This window comes from Bombina bombina, chromosome 6 (genome assembly GCF_027579735.1).
Source record: "Bombina bombina isolate aBomBom1 chromosome 6, aBomBom1.pri, whole genome shotgun sequence".
NCBI classification, from domain to species: Eukaryota; Metazoa; Chordata; class Amphibia; order Anura; family Bombinatoridae; genus Bombina; species Bombina bombina.
This window is the reverse complement of record NC_069504.1, coordinates 766725546-766744706: the sequence shown is the minus strand read 5'-3', so window position 1 is coordinate 766744706 and position 19161 is coordinate 766725546. Positions and strand designations below refer to the sequence as shown.

General features: G+C 40.5%; 1 protein-coding gene across 1 annotated transcript in view; it reads left to right on the top strand.

Moving 5' to 3' along the window:
• Positions 1 to 18582, top strand: part of LOC128663631 (volume-regulated anion channel subunit LRRC8D-like) — a 48630-nt gene extending 30048 nt beyond the window's left edge. Inside the window, 2 exon segments of the mRNA XM_053718052.1 lie at positions 15002 to 15885; positions 15887 to 18582. Of these exon segments, the coding sequence (XP_053574027.1) occupies positions 15004 to 15885; positions 15887 to 17344 (2340 nt within the window). The 5' untranslated portion in view covers positions 15002 to 15003 and the 3' untranslated portion in view covers positions 17345 to 18582.
• The last annotated feature ends 579 nt before the right edge of the window (positions 18583 to 19161 follow it).

Sequence of the window (19161 nt, the reverse complement as noted above, 5' to 3'; positions counted from 1 at the left end):
GCGATCAATTAAAAAAAATCGTTTACTTTTTCCCAAACTTTAGGTTTCTCACTGAAATTATTTACAAACAGCTTGTGCAATCATGGCACAAATGGTTGTAAATGCTTCTCTGGGATCCCCTCTGTTCATAAATAGCAGACATATATGGATTTGCCATTGCTTTTTGGTAATTAGAAGGCCGCTAATTGCAGCTGTGCACCACACTTCTATTATTCCCGGCAATGAAGGGGTTAATTAAGTAGTTTGTAAGGTTAATTTGAGCTTTAATGTAGAGATTACCTTCCCACCCCCTGATCCCTACCTAATCCCTCTCAAATAGTTATTTTCCCTCCCCCACCCCCCAATGTCACCTCCATCTTAAGTACTGGTAGAAAGTCTGTCAGTATGAAAATATAAGGCTTTTTTAAAAAAAAAAAAAAAAAATTATATTTATTTTTTGCAGTGTAGGATCCCCTCTTACCCCCCAACCTCCCTGATCCCCCCCAAACAGCTCTCTAAACCTCCCCCCTCTACCGATTAGCAGCCATCTTAGGTACTGGCAGCTGTCTGCCAGTACCCAGTTTGCTATAATTTTTTTTATTTAAAAATAAATAAATTATATAGTGTAGCTGCCCCCCATTACCCTAACCCCTCCCAGATTGCTTTTCCACCCTCTACCCCCTTTCCACTATAGGAGGCCCCTCTCCCTACTTCCCCCTCCTCCCCCCTCCCTCCCTCCCACTCACTGAAGCTCTACACATTTTTTCTGTAGCGTAGCGGTCCCACCCACTCCCGCACCCCTCCAGCAATGAGCTGCCCACCCGCCTCACTCCTATCCCTCCCACACCACTAGCGAACGGCACCACCAAAGTCCGATGCAGAGAGGGCTTAACAACCAGGGGTTAAAAAACATTTTATGCAGATTTTCCATGCAAAACACTTTTTACAGATGTTACAGACATTACCAACATTTCCTGAAGACTTTACAGGACAGGGAGGTGATGGAGCTCGTGGGCAGAGATTCGACAAAAGGCTAGTTTAGAAGTGAAATGCAAATTGAAAGTAAAAAGTTTGCAAATGAGCGAAGGACTCAGGTGTGCTAATATCTGGAAGTCAGAAAGCACAGGCACACTAACTCCCTTTCCATACAGACTTGTGTGGCACGTGCTGCAAAAGGCTGTTCTGGCTTTCGCTCGCACGCTAGGCCAATTGCACTAAAGCCAAACGTGCGTTAAATACTTGAAATACCTTTGTTCCTCACTTTAGAAGAACATTTTATTTGTATTATATATATACACACATATACACACACCTTTGAGTCCTTCCCAGTCAAACACCTTAATATGTAACATATCCCATTTAATATGTATATATATATGAGGGTCATACTTTATTTTAATGTTTAGCGTGTTTTGTTATATTTTTATTGTAGCACTGACACTTTACTAAAGGTCCCAAGTTGCCCTAACTTTTTTAGCGCTGTTATGTGATGCGTGCAACAGCGCTGTTAAATGATGTTTAGCGCGGTCGCACTATCTATTGAAAGTATAGGGCGCTTTTTAGCGCCCTATACTTTCAATAGATAGTGCGACCGCACTAAACATCATTTAACAGCGCTGTTGCACGCATCACATAACAGCGCTAAAAAAAGAGGATGTCGGCCTCGCTAAACATTCTTGGTTATTTAGTTTTACCATGGACTTGTAATACCAGATTGTGCACTAATCTCTGTTTTTGGAAGTTCTTATTTTGCTTTACTAGTCTGGATAATTATTTAAAAACTCTGGCTTTTGTATATCTATACTATGCTTCTGCAGTGTAACCCATGATCTGATTTTAATTGGCCTGAGGACAGATACCGTCTATAAAATGTAGAGGCAAGTGACCTACAATAGCAAGCTACTCTCTCCTTTATGGCACTCTCCAACAATTTTCTGTCATCATGCATGGTGTTAAAGGGACATGAAACACAACATTCTTCTTTCATGATTCAGAGTATACATTTTCTAAAAAGTTTCCAATTTACTTCTTTTATCAAATTTGCTTTGTTCTTCTGTTATTTTTTTGTTGAAGAGATATATAGATAGATAGGTAGCATGCACGTCTGGAGCATTACATGACAGGAAATATTGCTGCCATCTAGTGCTCTTACTAATGTATAACATTGTTGCAAAACTGCTGCCATATAGTACTGCAGACAAGTGCACACTCCTGAACCTTCCTTCCTGCTTTTCAACAAAGGATAAGAAGAGAACAAAGAATATGTGATAATAGAAGTAAATTTGAAAATTGTTTCAAATGATATGTTCTATCTGAATCATGGAAGAAAAATGTTACAGCCTTAAAGGGACATAATACTCATATGCTAAATCACTTGAAACTGATGCAGCATAACTGTATAAAGCTGACAGGAAAATATCACCTGAGCATCTCTATATAAAAAAGAAAGATATTTTACCTCACAATTTCCTCAGCTCAGCAAGTAAGTTCTGTGTAAAAAGTTATACTCAGTTACTGCCCAGCTGGAGGTAAAAAAAAGAAAAAAGGAAGAAATGAACAGCAGTGCTGAGGTCGTTAACTCTTTTACTGTGATCTCATGAGATTTCACTTAACTCTGAGATTTCATAGTAAACTTCCTTAAACTTAATAGGGAAATAAGATGAGTGTGCATGAGGCTCACTCCCTTAGCTGTCCCGGGACAGACATACTGATTTGTTGCTTAGAAGTCCTTTACAATGGGATGTGGCTACTGAGGAACTTTTGAGGTAAAATATATTTCTTTTTTACATAGAGATGTTCAGGTGATATTTTCTAGTCAGTTTTTTACAGCTATGCTGCATCACTTTTAAGTGTTTCAACATTTGGGTATATTTTTCCTTTTGTTTTTCCATCTTTGTTTTTCATCTTGCCTATTTACTCTCCTCTGTTTATTTACTCTTTCTGGCTATTCTCAGCTATTTTCTCCTTCAGACACATCCTCTGCTTTTTATGACACCCCTCTCACCCCCTCCCTCCCTCCCTTCCATTTGTTGTATGTGATGTGTATCTATATCAGATTGATCAGTCCTGGGTGACTAACAGGTTTAGGTACCATGTCCTGGCTCCCTTGCTGCAGTGGGTAGGTTTATCCCACACTCCTGGTTGATGCAAGTTTGCCTTCATCCACACGTAAAGAGAGTGTACAGGCAGCTTCATTCACACCGCTCTCATCTCTCCAAGATAATGCTTCCCCCTCTCTGTGCCCTCCCTCTCTCTCACTAGAGCAGAGCTCTCCCCTGATAATGCTTCCCCCCTCTCTGTGACGTCCCTCCCTCTCACTAGAGCAATCAGCAGAGCTCTCCTCTAGCACTCAGGATACTAGTCCCTCTGCATCTGAACAGTGAGAGCAAGAGTGTGCTCTCCCCCTGGCTTATTTAGACCGACTCTCACCTCCTCAGTCCTCATGCAAGTCGGCGGCCGCTCTGCTCCTAGCCTCCTTCACTCACTAAGGCTCAGCCCCGCCCCCACTATGGCTAAGGACACCCTCCCTCACCTCCGCTCCTCAGCTGAGTCAGTTAACAAGTAAACAATGCCGAAAAAGCTTGCTTAATGGAGCGGAGCATCCGCATCTGCAGCTGAGCTGCTTGAGCTCCTTCTGCTCTCTCTGAGACTGTGCAGCTGCCAGTGCAGTGCCACCTCCGGCCCACCGGGATGCCGGCCCACCGGGATTTTTCCCAGTATCCCGGTGGCCCAATCCGGCCCTGCGCTCAGGTTAGGTAATCTAAGAAGGAGCTAAACATATAAAAGTAGTCTCCAGAGAACCAATGCCTTACTGGGACCTAGCTAATCACATCTGGTGAGCTAATGACAAGAGTCATTTGTTTGTAGCTACCAATCACCAGCTAGATCCTAGTAGTACATTGCTGCTTCTGAGCGTACCTATAAAAAGAACACAGTGAAATTGATAGTAGAAATACAATGCAAAAACTCTTAAAGCTGCATGCTTTATCTGAACCATTAAATTGTTACATTTTGACTTTATCGCCTCTTTAAGGCTACCATTTTCTTGTTTTGTTACCAGCTGCACTTTGATTGTATTTAAGCTTTAAAAAGGAGATCCTGTAGGATATTATATATCATTGCAGGTGGACTTTCTTTTAGAGAGGACTTTCTATGTATAAAAGTTATTTTCTTATTTCTCAGATCCTTATGGTTTTACAGATAGCGCTGCGGAACAATTGGCGCTCTGCAAATAACTGATAATAATAATAATACATATAGCATTATGGCTTTTATACATATATTTTTTTTTAAATTTGAGTTATATTATAATTTCATACCCTGTGCTTGTGGCACCAGCCAATTTAATTTTCTTGTGTGTTGCTAGTATTTCATGTGATTTTGGATAGCATCAGTTAAAGGGACATTCCAGACCAAATTGGAATCCACATGGATGTATTTCAGTTTTGAATAGAAGCATTTTTGTAATATACATGTGCCAGCAAAAATGCTTCTAATAAAGGCTACAGCTGTTTCAAAAGGGTATTTAAATATGCATCATGCACCAGCATTTTAAACCCGGTGCTTGCTCAGAGAGCCTAAGGTGCTTGTACCATCTGGAAATGACCCAATTTGTTCATTGCTGCCATGATAAAAACCCCACTTGTGCTCTGAGCAGCTGCAGTATATAAAATGCTGGTGCACTGAGAATATCTAGCTATGCTTAACATTCACCTGCAGAGAAAAATGTTAATACTAAGGGGTCGATTTAACAAAGGCCGAATGGACCTTGTTCCCCTTGTTTCCGTGCGAGCCTTCAGGCTTGCCGGAAACAGCAGTTATGAAGCAGGGGTCTAAAGACCGCTGCTCCATAACTGGCCCACTTCCTCTGAGGCTGCGGTCTTCAATCCGCCCGATCCTATATGATAGGGCTGACTGACACCCCCTGCTAGCAGTTGATTGGCGGCGAATCTGCAGGGGACGGCATTGCACAAGCAGTTCTGGTGAACTGCTTGTGCAATGATAAATGCCGACAGCATATGCTGTCGGCATTCAGTGATGTCTGTCAGACATGATACGCTACAGCGTATCATGTCGGACAGACATTGGTAAATCTACCCCTAAAACAGTAATAACTTTTACTAGAAGCATTTGTGCCAATACATGTATATTGTAAATATGTTATTATTCAATTACGTAATTTATCTATGTGCATTTAAATTTTCACTGGAATGTCCCTTTAATGTTGCCATACAAGTGTATACTACTGAATAGTCAGGAAGCGGTGTAAGAAATGTAAGTTCATTGTAGAGACTTTTTTGTGTTCCTACACTTTTCTGCTAATGTAAGGCAGACAACTGCTGCCTTCTATGGTGCATAGCTAGTAGTAATACAGACACTAATGTATGGTCGCTCTGCCCATGCTCTTCAGTTGGCTTAGGGAGCTTTGGAAAATAGTTAGCTGTGTGGGGAAGGAACAATGCAGTAGTATAACACAGCTCATAAAAAGAAATGAAAAAACACGCATATTCACCCTCAATTTTAACAACATTAGCTGCAACATTTTTAATACAAGTATGGGGCAAAAATAATAATTAAAGGGACATAATACTCATATGCTAAATCACTTGAAACTGATGCAGTATAACTGTAAAAAGCTGACAGGAAAATATCACCTGAGCATCTCTATGTAAAAAAGGAAGATATTTTACCTCAGGTCATGAACTCTTTTACTGTGATCTCATGAGATTTGACTTAAAGGGACAGTCAAGTACAAAAAAAACTTTCATGATTCAAATAGAGCATGTAATTTTAAACAACGTTCCAATTTACTTTTAGCACCAATTTTGCTTTGGTCTCTTGGTATTCTTAGTTGAAAGCTAAACCTAGGAGGTTCATATGCTAATTTCTTAGACCTTAAATGCATTTTGATAGTTTTTCACCACTAGAGGGCATTAGTTCACTTGTTTCATATAGATAACATTGAGCTCATGCACGTGAATTTACCATGGAGACAGCTCCGATTGGCTAAAATGCAAGTCTGTCAAAAGAACTGAAATAAGGGGGCAGTCTGCTGAGGCTTAGATACAAGGTAATTACCGAGGTAAAACATGTATAATTATAACTGTGTTGGTTATGCAAAACTTGGGGAATGGGTAATGAAGGGATTATCTATCTTTTAAAAAAATTCTGGTGTTGACTATCCCTTTAACTCTCATGAGATTTCATAGTAAACTTCCTTAAACTGAATAGGGAAATAACATGAGTGTGCACGAAGCTCACTCCCTTGCCTGTCCTGGGACAGACATACTGATTTTGCTGCTTAAAGTCCTTTACAATGGGGTGTGAATACTTAGGACATTTTGAGGTAAAATATCTTTCTTTTTTACATAGAGATGTTCAGGTGATATTTTCTAGTCAGTTTTTTACAGCAATGCTGCATCACTTTCAAGTGTTTCAACATTTGGGTATCATGGCCCTTTAAGTAATTATTTTTTCAAATATTGTATTAATATATTATGATTGTATTGTCTTACTGCAATGTCCCTTTAAGAACTTCAATGACATAACTTAAAATACCCCTCCTACCTCAAAATATATATAGATTGCCAAATTGTAAACACTAACAGGCCCATTTATCAAGCTCCGTACGGAGCTTGAAGGGCCGTGTTTCTGGCGAGTCTTCAGACTCGCCAGAAACACGACTTATGAAGCAGCGGTCTAAATACCGCTGTTCCATAACCCTGTCCGTCTGCTCTGAGCAGGCGGACAGGAATTGCCGGAAATCAACCCTATCGAATACGATCGGGTTGATTGACACCTCCCTGCTGGCGGCCGATTGGCCGCGAGTCAGCAGGGGGCGGCGTTGCACCAGCAGCTCTTATGAGCTGCTGGTGCAATGTTAAATGCGGAGAGCGTATTGCTCTCCGCATTTAGCGAGGTCTTGCGGACCTGATCCACAGTGTCGGATCAGGTCCGCAAGACCTTTGATAAATTGGGGCCTAAACGTTTTTGTTTTATTGTACTTTGTTCATTGCGTTAAAAATGTTAAAGCAACTTATATTCACTTCCATGTTCTTTAAAACATATTTACACATGTAGGTAAGGTACATATAGTTATATGTATTAGTGTTTTCATGAAATCAGCACTTTACATTTTTGACAATACAAATATAAGAAGTGCACATGCATTTTAAAGGGACATGAAACACAAAATATTTATTTTATGATTCAGATAGAGAATATTTTTTTTTCATAATTTAATTCTATTATCAAATTTGCTTTGTTCTTTTGTTATTCTTTGTTAAATAGTAATTATCTCGAGAGTTAGAGTGCACAAGTCTGGAGAAGTACATGCCAGGAAATAGTGCTGCCATCTAGTGTTCTTCCTAATGTATAACATTGTTGCAAAACTGCTGCCATATAGTACTGCAGCCACGTGCACCCTCCTGAACTTACTTTCCTGCTTTTTAACAAAGGCTAACAAGAAAACAAAAAATAAATTGATGATAAAAGTAAATTGGGAAGTTGTTTAAAATTGTATGTTCTATCTGAATCTTGAAAGAAAAATGTTCGGTTTTTATCTCCCTTTAAAAATGTTAAATAGTGCAGAACATAGTGGCTATAGCAGCCCTGTCCTAACTTGTTTACAATCTAAAACTTCTCACTGAGCCTAAGGGAAATAATAGGAATGATTGAAGCTGATTATTTTCATGTGTGAGCGAGAAGCAAGATGCTTAAATATCACTATTTGCATCTAAAAGACGGCGTTTAGATACATATACAGATTTTTGAACAACAAATACGCCTGTGCTGAAAAATAACTTCCTGTGTTCTTACAATTGTACTACATGCTACTTTCCCCCCAAATACAGCTGTAAGTTGTTTTTTTATCGGCTATTGAGCTCCTTTCCTACACAGTAGTGCACTTCTTTCCTCAATCATAATAGAAGCCTTTAACCTTTTTTTCATACAAAAAAAAAATAAAAAAATAATAATATGCATGATAGGAATAAGTTGATATCCTTGAAGGATCCCTAACCCTCTTGTGACAGGAAGTAGTGAACCCTTCAAAAATGAAGTTTAAAGAAAAAGTAAAAATCCTTTTAAAATGCTGGTGCAACGCCGCCCCCTGCTGACTCGCGGCCAATCGGCCGCCAGCAGGGAGCTGTCAATCAACCCGATCGTATTCGATCGGGTTGATTTCCGGCGGTTCCTGTCCGCCTGCTCAGAGCAGGCGGACAGGGTTATGAAGCAGCGGTCTTTAGACCGCTGCTTCATAACTTGTGTTTCTGGCGAGTCTGAAGACTCGCCAGAAACACGGTCCTTCAAGCTCCATACGGAGCTTGATAAATGGGCCTGATAGTGTTTGTTTTATAACAACAATGAAACAGACTTTTACCTCTTTAAAGTCAATGCAAAGTTAAATCATTTACCTAAAGTGAAACGATAGAAGTTATAAAAACATAATTTATGCTTACCTGATAAATTTATTTCTCTTGTAGTGTATCCAGTCCACGGATCATCCATTACTTATGGGATATTCTCCTTCCCAACAGGAAGTTGCAAGAGGATCACCCACAGCAGAGCTGCTATATAGCTCCTCCCCTAACTGTCATATCCAGTCATTCGACCGAAAACAAACAGAGAAAGGAGAAACCATAGGGTGCAGTGGTGACTGTAGTTTAATTAAAATTTAGACCTGCCTTAAAAGGACAGGGCGGGCCGTGGACTGGATACACTACAAGAGAAATAAATTTATCAGGTAAGCATAAATTATGTTTTCTCTTGATAAGTGTATCCAGTAAACGGATCATCCATTACTTATGGGATACCAATACCAAAGCTAAAGTACACGGATGATGGGAGGGACAAGGCAGGATTAAGCGGAAGGAACCACTGCCTGAAGAACCTTTCTCCCCAAAACAGGCTCCGAAGAAGCAAAAGTATCAAATTTGTAAAATTTGTAAAAAGTGTGAAGCGAAGACCAAGTCGCAGCCTTGCAAATCTGTTCAACAGAGGCATCATTTTTAAAGGCCCAGGTGGAAGCCACAGCTCTAGTAGAATGAGCTGTAATCCTTTCAGGGGGCTGCTGTCCAGCAGTCTCATAGGCTAGGCGTATTATGCTCCGAAGCCAAAAGGAAAGAGAGGTTGCCGAAGCTTTTTGACCTCTCCTCTGTCCAGAGTAAAAGACAAACAGGGTAGATGTTTGACGAAAATCTTTAGTAGCTTGTAAGTAAAACTTCAAGGCACGGACTACGTCCAGATTATGTAAAAGACGTTCCTTCTTTGAAGAAGGATTAGGACACAATGATGGAACAACAATCTCTTGATTGATATTCTTGTTGGAAACCACCTTAGGTAAAAACCCAGTTTTGGTACGCAGGACTACCTTATCTGCATGAAAAATCAGATAAGGAGAATCACATTGTAAGGCAGATAGCTCAGAAACTCTCCGAGCCGAGGAAATAGCCATCAAAAACAGAACTTTCCAAGATAAAAGTTTAATATCAATGGAATGAAGGGGTTCCAACGGAACTCCTTGAAGAACTTTAAGAACCAAGTTTAAGCTCCACGGGGGAGCAACAGGTTTAAACACAGGCTTAATTCTAACCAAAGCCTGGCAAAATGCCTGGACGTCTGGAACCTCTGCCAGACGCTTGTGCAAAAGAATAGACAGAGCAGAAATCTGTCCCTTTAAGGAACTAGCTGATAATCCTTTGTCCAAGCCCTCTTGGAGAAAAGACAATATTCTAGGAATCCTAACCTTACTCCATGAATAATTCTTGGATTCACACCAATAAAGATATTTACTCCATATCTTGTGGTAGATTTTCCTGGTAACAGGCTTTCGTGCCTGTATTAAAGTATCAATGACTGACTCGGAGAAGCCACGCTTTGATAGAATCAAGCGTTCAATCTCCATGCAGTCAGTCTCAGAGAAATTAGATTTGGATGATTGAAAGGACCTTGTATCAGAAGGTCTTGTCTTAGAGGCAGAGTCCATGGTGGAAAGGATGACATGTCCACTAGGTCTGCATACCAAGTCCTGCGTGGCCACGCAGGTGCTATCAGAATCACCAATGCTCTCTGCTGTTTGATTTTGGCAATCAGTCGAGGGAGCAGAGGAAACGGTGAAAACACATAAGCCAGGTTGAAGAACCAAGGCGCTGCTAGAGCATCTATCAGCGTCGCTTCTGGGTCCCTGGACCTGGATCTGTAACAAGTAAGCTTGGCGTTCTGGCGAGACGTCATGAGATCCAACTCTGGTTTGCTCAATGAATCAACTGAGCAAACACCTCCGTATGGAGTTCCCACTCCCCCGGATGGAAAGTCTGACGACTTAGAAAATCCGCCTCCCAGTTCTCCACGCCTGGGATATGGATTGCTGACAGGTGGCAAGAGTGGTACTCTGCCCAGCGAATTATATTTGAGACTTCTAACATCGCTAGGGAACTCCTGGTTCCCCCTTGATGGTTGATGTAAGCCACAGTCGTGATGTTGTCCAACTGAAATCTGATGAACCTCAGTGTTGCTAACTGAGGCCAAGCCAGAAGAGTATTGAATATCGCTCTTAACTCCAGAATATTTATTGGAAGGAGTTTCTCCTCCTGAGTCCACGATCCCTGTGCCTTCAGGGAATTCCAGACTGCACCCCAACCTAGAAGGCTGGCATCTGTTGTTACAATTGTCCAATCTGGCCTGCGAAAGGTCATACCCTTGGACAGGTGTACCCGAGACAACCACCAGAGAAGAGAATCTCTGGTCCCTTGATCCAGATTTAGCAGAGGGGACAAATCTGTGTAATCCCCATTCCACTGACTCAGCATGCATAATTGCAGCGGTCTGAGATGAAGGCGCGCAAATGGCACTATGTCCATTGCCGCTACCATTAAGCCGATTACCTCTATACACTGAGCTACCGAAGGGCGCGGAATGGAGTGAAGAACACGGCAAGCATTTAGAAGTTTTGATAACCTGGACTCCGTCAGGTAAATTTTCATTTCTACAGAATCTATAAGAGTCACTAAGAAGGAGACTCTTGTGAGTGGGGATAGAGAACCCTTTTCCTCGTTCACTTTCCACCCGTGCGACCTCAGAAATGCCAGAACTATCTCTGTATGAGACTTGGCAACTTGAAAGCTTGACGCCTGTATCAGGATGTCGTCTAGACACGGAGCCACCGATATGCCTCGCGGTCTTAGAACCGCCAGAAGTGAGCCCAGAACCTTTGTAAAGATTCTCGGGCTGTAGCCAACCCAAAGGGAAGAGCTACAAATTGGTAATGCCTGTCTAGAAAGGCAAACCTTAGAAACCGATGATGATCTATGTGAATCGGTATGTGAAGGTAGGCATCCTTTAAGTCCACTGTGGTCATGTACTGACCTTCTTGGATCATGGGTAGGATGGTCCGAAAAGTTTCCATTTTGAAAGATGGAACTCTGAGGAATTTGTTTAAGATCTTTAGATCCAAAATTGGTCTGAAGGTTCCCTCTTTTTTGGGAACCACAAACAGATTCGAATAAAAACCCTGTCCTTGTTCCGTCCGCGGAACTGGATGGATCACTCCCATAACTAGGAGGTCTTGCACACAGCGTAGGAATGCCTCTTTCTTTATCTGATTTGCAGATAGCCTTGAAAGATGAAATCTCCCTTGTGGAGGGGAAGCTTTGAAGTCCAGAAGATATCCCTGAGATATGATCTCCAACGCCCACGGATCCTGAACATCTCTTGCCCACGCCTGGGCGAAGAGAGAAAGTCTGCCCCCTACTAGATCCGTCGCCGGATAGGGGGCCGTTCCTTCATGCTGTCTTAGAGGCAGCAGCAGGCTTTCTGGCCTGCTTGCCTTTGTTCCAGGACTGGTTAGGTTTCCAGGCCTGCTTAGATTGAGCAAAAGTTCCCTCTTGTTTTGAAGCAGAGGAAGTTGATGCTGCACCTGCCTTGAAATTTCGAAAGGCACGAAAATTAGACTGTTTGGCCTTTGCTTTGGCCCTGTCCTGAGGAAGGGTGTGACCCTTACCTCCAGTAATGTCAGCAATAATTTCCTTCAAACCAGGCCCGAATAAGGTCTGCCCCTTGAAAGGAATGTTGAGTAATTTAGACTTCGAAGTCACGTCAGCTGACCAGGATTTAAGCCATAGCGCCGGAATTCTTAGCCGTTAGTTTAGTCAAATGAACAATGGCATCAGAAACAAATGAGTTAGCTAGCTTAAGTGTTCTAAGCTTGTCAATAATTTCAGTCAATGGAGCAGTATGGATGGCCTCTTCCAGGGCCTCAAACCAGAATGCTGCCGCGGCCGTGACAGACGCAATGCATGCAAGGGGCTGTAAAATAAAACCTTGTTGAATAAACATTTTCTTAAGGTAACCCTCCAATTTTTTATCCATTGGATCTGAAAAAGCACAACTGTCCTCAACCGGGATAGTAGTACGCTTTGCTAAAGTAGAAACTGCTCCCTCCACCTTAGGGACCGTCTGCCATAAGTCCCGTGTAGTGGCATCTATTGGAAACATTTTTCTAAATATAGGAGGTGGGGAAAAATGCACACCCGGTCTATACCACTCCTTGCTAATAATTTCTGTAAGCCTTTTAGGTATAGGAAAAACATCAGTACACACCGGTACCGCATAGTATTTATCCAGCCTACACAATTTCTCTGGTACTGCAACTTTGTTACAGTCATTCAGAGCAGCTAATACCTCCCCAAGCAACACACGGAGGTTCTCAAGCTTAAATTTAAAATTAGAAATCTCTGAATCAGGATTCCCCGAATCAGAGATGTCACCCACAGACTCAAGCTCTCCGTCCTCATGATCTGCATATTGTGACGCAGTATCAGACATGGCCCTTACAGCATCTGCGCGCTCTGTATTTCTCCTAACCCCAGAGCAATCGCGCTTGCCTCTTAATTCAGGCAACCTGGATAATACCTCTGACAGGGTATTATTCATGATTGCAGCCATGTCCTGCAAGGTAATCGCTATGGGCGTCCCTGATGTAATTGGCGCCATATTAGCGTGCATCCCCTGAGCGGGAGGCGAAGGGTCTGACACGTGGGGAGAGTTAGTCGGCATAACTTCCCCCTCGTCAGAATCTTCTGGTGATATTTCTTTTATAGTTAAAAACTGATCTTTACTGTTTAAGGTGAAATCAATACATTTAGTACACATTCTCCTATGGGGCTCCACCATGGCTTTCAAACATAATGAACAAGTAGGTTCCTCTGTATCAGACATATTTAAACAGACTAGCAATGAGACTAGCAAGCTTGGAAAACACTTTAAACAAGTTTACAAGCAATATAAAAAAACGTTACTGCACCTTTAAGAAACACAAATTTTGTCAAAATTTGAAATAACAGTGAAAAAAGGCAGTTACACTAACGAAATTTTTACAGTGTATGTAACAAGTTAGCAGAGCATTGCACCCACTTGCAAATGGATGATTAACCCCTTAATACCCCAAAAATAATAAAAGACAAAAACGTTTTTTTTTTTTTTTTTTTTCAAACAGTCACAACTGCCACAGCTCTACTGTGGCTTTTTACCTCCCTCAAAAACGACTTTGAAGCCTTTTGAGCCTTCCAGAGATGTCCTGGATCATGCAGGAAGAAGCTGGATGTCTGTGTCTGTAATTTTTGCTGTGCAAAAAAAAACGGCAAAATAGGCCCCTCCCACTCATATTACAACAGTGGAAAGCCTAAGGAAACTGTTTCTAGGCCAAATTCAAGCCAGCCATGTGGAAAAAAACTAGGCCCCAATAAGTTTTATCACCAAATACATATAAAAACGATTAAACATGCCAGCAAACGTTTTATATTACATTTTTATAAGAGTATGCATCTCTATTAATAAGCCTGATACCAGTAGCTATCACTGCATTTAAGGCTTTACTTACATTACTTCGGTATCAGCAGCATTTTCTAGCAAATTCCATCCCTAGAAAAATATTAACTGCACATACCTTATTGCAGGAAAACCTGCACGCCATTCCCTCTCTGAAGTTACCTCACTCCTCAGAATATGTGAAAACAGCCATGGATCTTAGTTACTTCTGCTAAGATCATAGAAAACGCAGGCAGATTCTTCTTCTAAATACTGCCTGAGATAAACAGTACACTCCGGCACCATTTAAAAATAACAAACTTTTGATTGAAGAATAAACTAAGTATAAAACACCACACTCCTCTTACGACCTCCATCTTGGTTGAGGCTTGCAAGAGAATGACTGGATATGACAGTTAGGGGAGGAGCTATATAGCAGCTCTGCTGTGGGTGATCCTCTTGCAACTTCCTGTTGGGAAGGAGAATATCCCATAAGTAATGGATGATCCGTGGACTGGATACACTTAACAAGAGAAATGAATGAGAGTTTCATTCATGAAATCTTTAGGATATACTTATCTTCAGAGTTATTTCACTATAAATGCTACATGGATAATTGCAGAAGCTCCGGTCGCCATTTTCATCAATTGATTGACAGATGACTCATCTGCAAGCAACTAATCATTGTTTCCAGTAGTTGATTGCAGATGAGTCATCTGTCAATCAATTGATGAAAATGGCGACTGGAGCTTCAGCTATTATCCGTTTAGCGTTTATAGTGAAATAGCTCTGAAGATAAGTATATCCTAAAGATTTCATGAATGAAACTCTTATTAATTTTTTAACTTCTATCGTTTCACTTTAGGTAAACGACTTAACTTTACATTCACTTTTAAACCAGTGTTTCTCAACCGCTGTCCCCAACTACCCCCAACAGGCCAGGTTTTTATTATAGCTGAACGCGAGCACAGGTTTAATAATTTGCTGATCAGTAACCATGGTTATTAACTTGTTCTCACCCATCAGCTGATTATTTCACCTATGCTCTAATTCAGCTATAATGAAAACCTGGCCTGTTGGGGGTACTTGAGGACCGTAGCTGAGAAACACTGCTTTAAACAATATAAGAGATTCATACCTTATCTCTCCATTACTTCCATTCTCATAACATATATTTTGCTCCTGTTTATTATATTTACTTTTTTTTACATTTCCCTAGGAATGATCACAGTTACTGAAGCCACATCGCTGGCTGGCTCCCAGGCACATTTCAAGGCTCTAAAACCATGGTGGGATGTCATTATGGATTACTTCCTCATCTTAATGGTCATGATCTCGTTCTTCTCTGCCACACTTGTTATACTCATGGACAAAGTGGTTTGCATGCCAGTTTCCATGAAACCTAACAAAAGCACATCAAATGTCTTTGTAACAGCTAGTGAAACGTCTTTATCACCTTCCCGAGACATTGGTCACTTGACAAATCTAGACTTTCAGCAATACATTTATGTTAGTGCTGTATGTTACCATAAAGTAGTACCTTGGCAGTCAAAATATTTCCCTTACATGGCCCTTATCAACACATTACTCCTCCTAGTTAGTAGTAATTTCTGGTTCAAGTATCCTAAGACATCTTCAAAGGTAGAACATTTTCTCTCCATCTTGGCTAAGTGCTTTGATTCACCCTGGACTACCAAAGCCCTTGAAGAGACCACTGATCAGCCATCTCCTGAACATATCCGCCTCAAATCTAGTTCCACTCGTTCGATGGAATACTCCCCTCGAACCCCACTTCTGAAGGAAGCCCCATTTTCTCCCATACAGGTCCCAGTATCTACAATTCTGGACAGGAAGGAAGAGGAGCAAGCTAAAGCCTTATTTGAAAAGATACGTCATTTCCGCTCCCATGCTGAGGACTCTGATATAGTATATAGAGTATATCTGGGACAGACAATCTTTAAAGTGGTTAAGGTTACAATAGTGCTCATATATGCCTTCAGTCTAGTAGGATCATTTCATTTCCAACACATCTGTAAACCTGGGATACAGAAACTTATGGGATACACTGCCTTCCACTGCACTCACAATTTGGCTTATATTCTGGAAAAAACTGTTGCTCACTTATATTATTTTTGTTTGTCTATATTCCCTCCTAGCAGTGTATTCTTTGTTTTGGCTCCTTAGCCGTCAGCTCAAGATTTACTCGTTTGAGGAAAAGCATGATAGAAATTTCTTAGGAGATATTCCAGATGTCAAAAAGGATTTTGCATTTCTCTTGCACATGTTAGACTGCTATGACTCTTTGTATTCTAGAAGGTTCTCAGTATTCTTGTCAGCTGTGAGTGAGGAGAGGTTGAGGGAAATGGCTCTCAATTCTGAATGGTCAGTCGAGAAGCTGAGACAGCAGATGAACAAGAATGCCAAGGGACGATGGGAGCTTCAGCTTTCAATGCTTCCTGCCATCCCAAAAGCAACTTATGACTTGATGGAAGTTGAAGTCCTCAAGCTGGACCTGATATCATCTGCAAAACTATCTGGAATGGTATCTAAACTCAGGTCTTTGTCTGAAATTCACCTCTGTCACTGCTCAGCTAAAGTTGATCCTGATGCACACAGTTTCCTTCAGGATCACCTGAAAATTCTTCATATCAGGTTCACTGACCTAGAGGAGCTTCCTCGTTGGATCTACTGTATGAAGAGCCTTGAACAGCTACATCTCTCTGGCAACCTCAATTCCACCAACAACAAAACTATCCGTTTACATTCTTTTCAGGGCATGACTGAACTTCACGCTCTTTTTCTGACAAGCAATCTCTCCCACATTCCATCTGCTATCATAGATGTAGGAGGGCAACTGTCTAAACTTAGTCTACAAAATGGGGACACTGAGCTAGGGTCCCTGAGCCAATTAAAAAAGATGAGAAACCTTCTGGACCTACAGCTCCAGCACTGCAAGATCACAAAAATCCCTGAAATAGTATCCAGTCTAACTAAGCTAAGAAGCCTCAATTTGGCATTTAATGAATTAACATCAGTGAATCAACTGGGTTCCTTACAACGGCTTAAAAGCCTATGCATCTTGAGATTGAGCAATAATTATATCACCCACCTCCCTCCCTCTATTGAACTTCTATGTAATCTGGAGGAATTATATTTGTCCCACAACAAGCTTGAAGCCCTACCTGTTTCTCTTTTTTCTCTGGTTAAACTTAAGCAATTTGACATAAGCTACAATTCTATTCGAAGTATCCCTACAGAAATTGGTCACTTGACTCGTTTAGAACATATAGCACTTACTGGAAACCAGATAACTTCTTTGCCAAGGGAAATGTTCAGATGCACCAGACTAAAATCTCTTCATGCTGCCAATAACAAGATTTCTAGACTTCCTCATGAGATTGGACAGTTGACTCATTTGTCTAGCTTGGAGCTTACAGACAATAAACTAACATTCTTGCCAGAGGAGATTGTATCCTGTATTTTACTAAGGAAAGGAGGATTGGATGCTGAAAAAGAGCTTATTAATTCCTTGCCCTCTGATATAAAAAGCAAATTTTCATGATGTTCAAGTGACAAGCCAGTAATTTTGTCTTAGTTTCATCTAAAAGAGATTGTCTTTACATGTATTTTGTAAACCAAATATTTTTATGCTTTCGGAGGAATGTTACTGTGCTCCAATAAGGCAAAGGGAAATCTAATCTACTTATCAGCCAGTATGCTGAGTTGCTAATATTTTTAAAATGTTTATATAGTTCTTTTTAATATATCCCTTCCCTACAAAGACTGCCACCAATGCTGCATGATGTTTTTTCTATACGATACAGAGCAGTAGAAGTCCACTCAACCATTTTAACTTAGAAAAATCTAAATATGGCTCCCCTGTCTACTTTATAAAATTCCTTTGTTCATCTGTCCTGTGGCTTAAAGGGATATGAAACTCAAACATTTTCTTTTGTGATTCAGACAGAGCATACAATTTTAAAAAATGTTCCCAATTTAATTCTGTTATCAAATTTGCTTTGTTCCCATGGTATTCTTTGTTGAAGAGATACCTTGGTAGGTGTCTGGAGCACTACATGAAATAGTGCTGACATCTAGTGATATTTTTAATGTATAACATTCTTGCAGGTGCTCCAGACATGTGCACGCTCCTGAGATTACATCCCTGCTTTTCAAAAAAAGAGAACAAAGAACATTTGATAGTAGAGGTAAATTACAAGGTTGTTTAAAATTGCATGTAAATGTTCCGTCCACCATTCCTTTCCATTGTTTTGCTTTCTCTGAGCTTCATTTTGCAGTCAGTGTACTTACAGTGTACTCTTATTTCCCATTATTATAGTACGTTTGATATCCTTTGGATCTAGGGTTCCCAAGAAGCCCCATGGTCTCCTAGGGACACAAATGTATCCTGCAGAAAGACACAATTAAAGGAGCAAGTGGGAAATTAAATTTAAAGCAAATTATACTGGAGCTCTTAAAAGTGTTTTGTTACAATGCATTTTGTCAGCTGTTATACTCTTAGTACAGCTACTGGTGAAAGGGATCCCCATTTTGTTAATTAAATGGGTAAGGCTTTAACTGCTGTGCCTTTTCCACATCTGTGCTGAGCTGTTTTGGAGTTTTTAGATGCTGCTCACATTTAAGCTCCACTGTGAGAAACCTAGACAATATTTTTATTGTATTATTCAGCACACCCAACAGATTTAAACTGTATCATGATTGTATTATATATCATGACACATGTGAACTCTACAATAAAATGTGTTAAAAAAATATTTTTATTAAAATGTTAATAAACAAGTTTTTGTATGTGTGTGTTTTTGTCTAAACTCTAGTCAAAAGAAGAAGTGGTTATTATTATATAAATAAGGGCTTTTGGGTATATGGATATAACTTTGATCTGCACATAGGGGCTCCCATAAACCTCAACTTAAATGAATGCACATTTATACACACCGGGTGATCAATATAACCAAACTGCAGGCCATTTTGAAATGAAAATTAGGCAGTTACACTAATGCACCTGCTAAATTGCAATGTGCTGATTTACTAGAAAATAAACTATTATAATATATTGCAGTAGTTGAAAATTGCATTGCAAATTAACTGCTAAGTTTTTAAAATGTCTCTTGAATAAATTTATTTCCTTTGCTATTGGTCTAACATCACATTATTATAAGGTAAACATGTAGTAATACAAAAGTTGCATTGCTCACAAAAATGTCTTAAATTCAGGAGTCACACCTTTGCAGACGGGGAAAGGCTAGGGGGCAGGAGCAAAAAAAAAATCCATGAGAGACAGTCATCAATCAATGTGCTCCCTCTTTGCAGCACTTCTTTGTATTTGACTGTTCTCTTCAAACAGAGCTTCACTCTGGC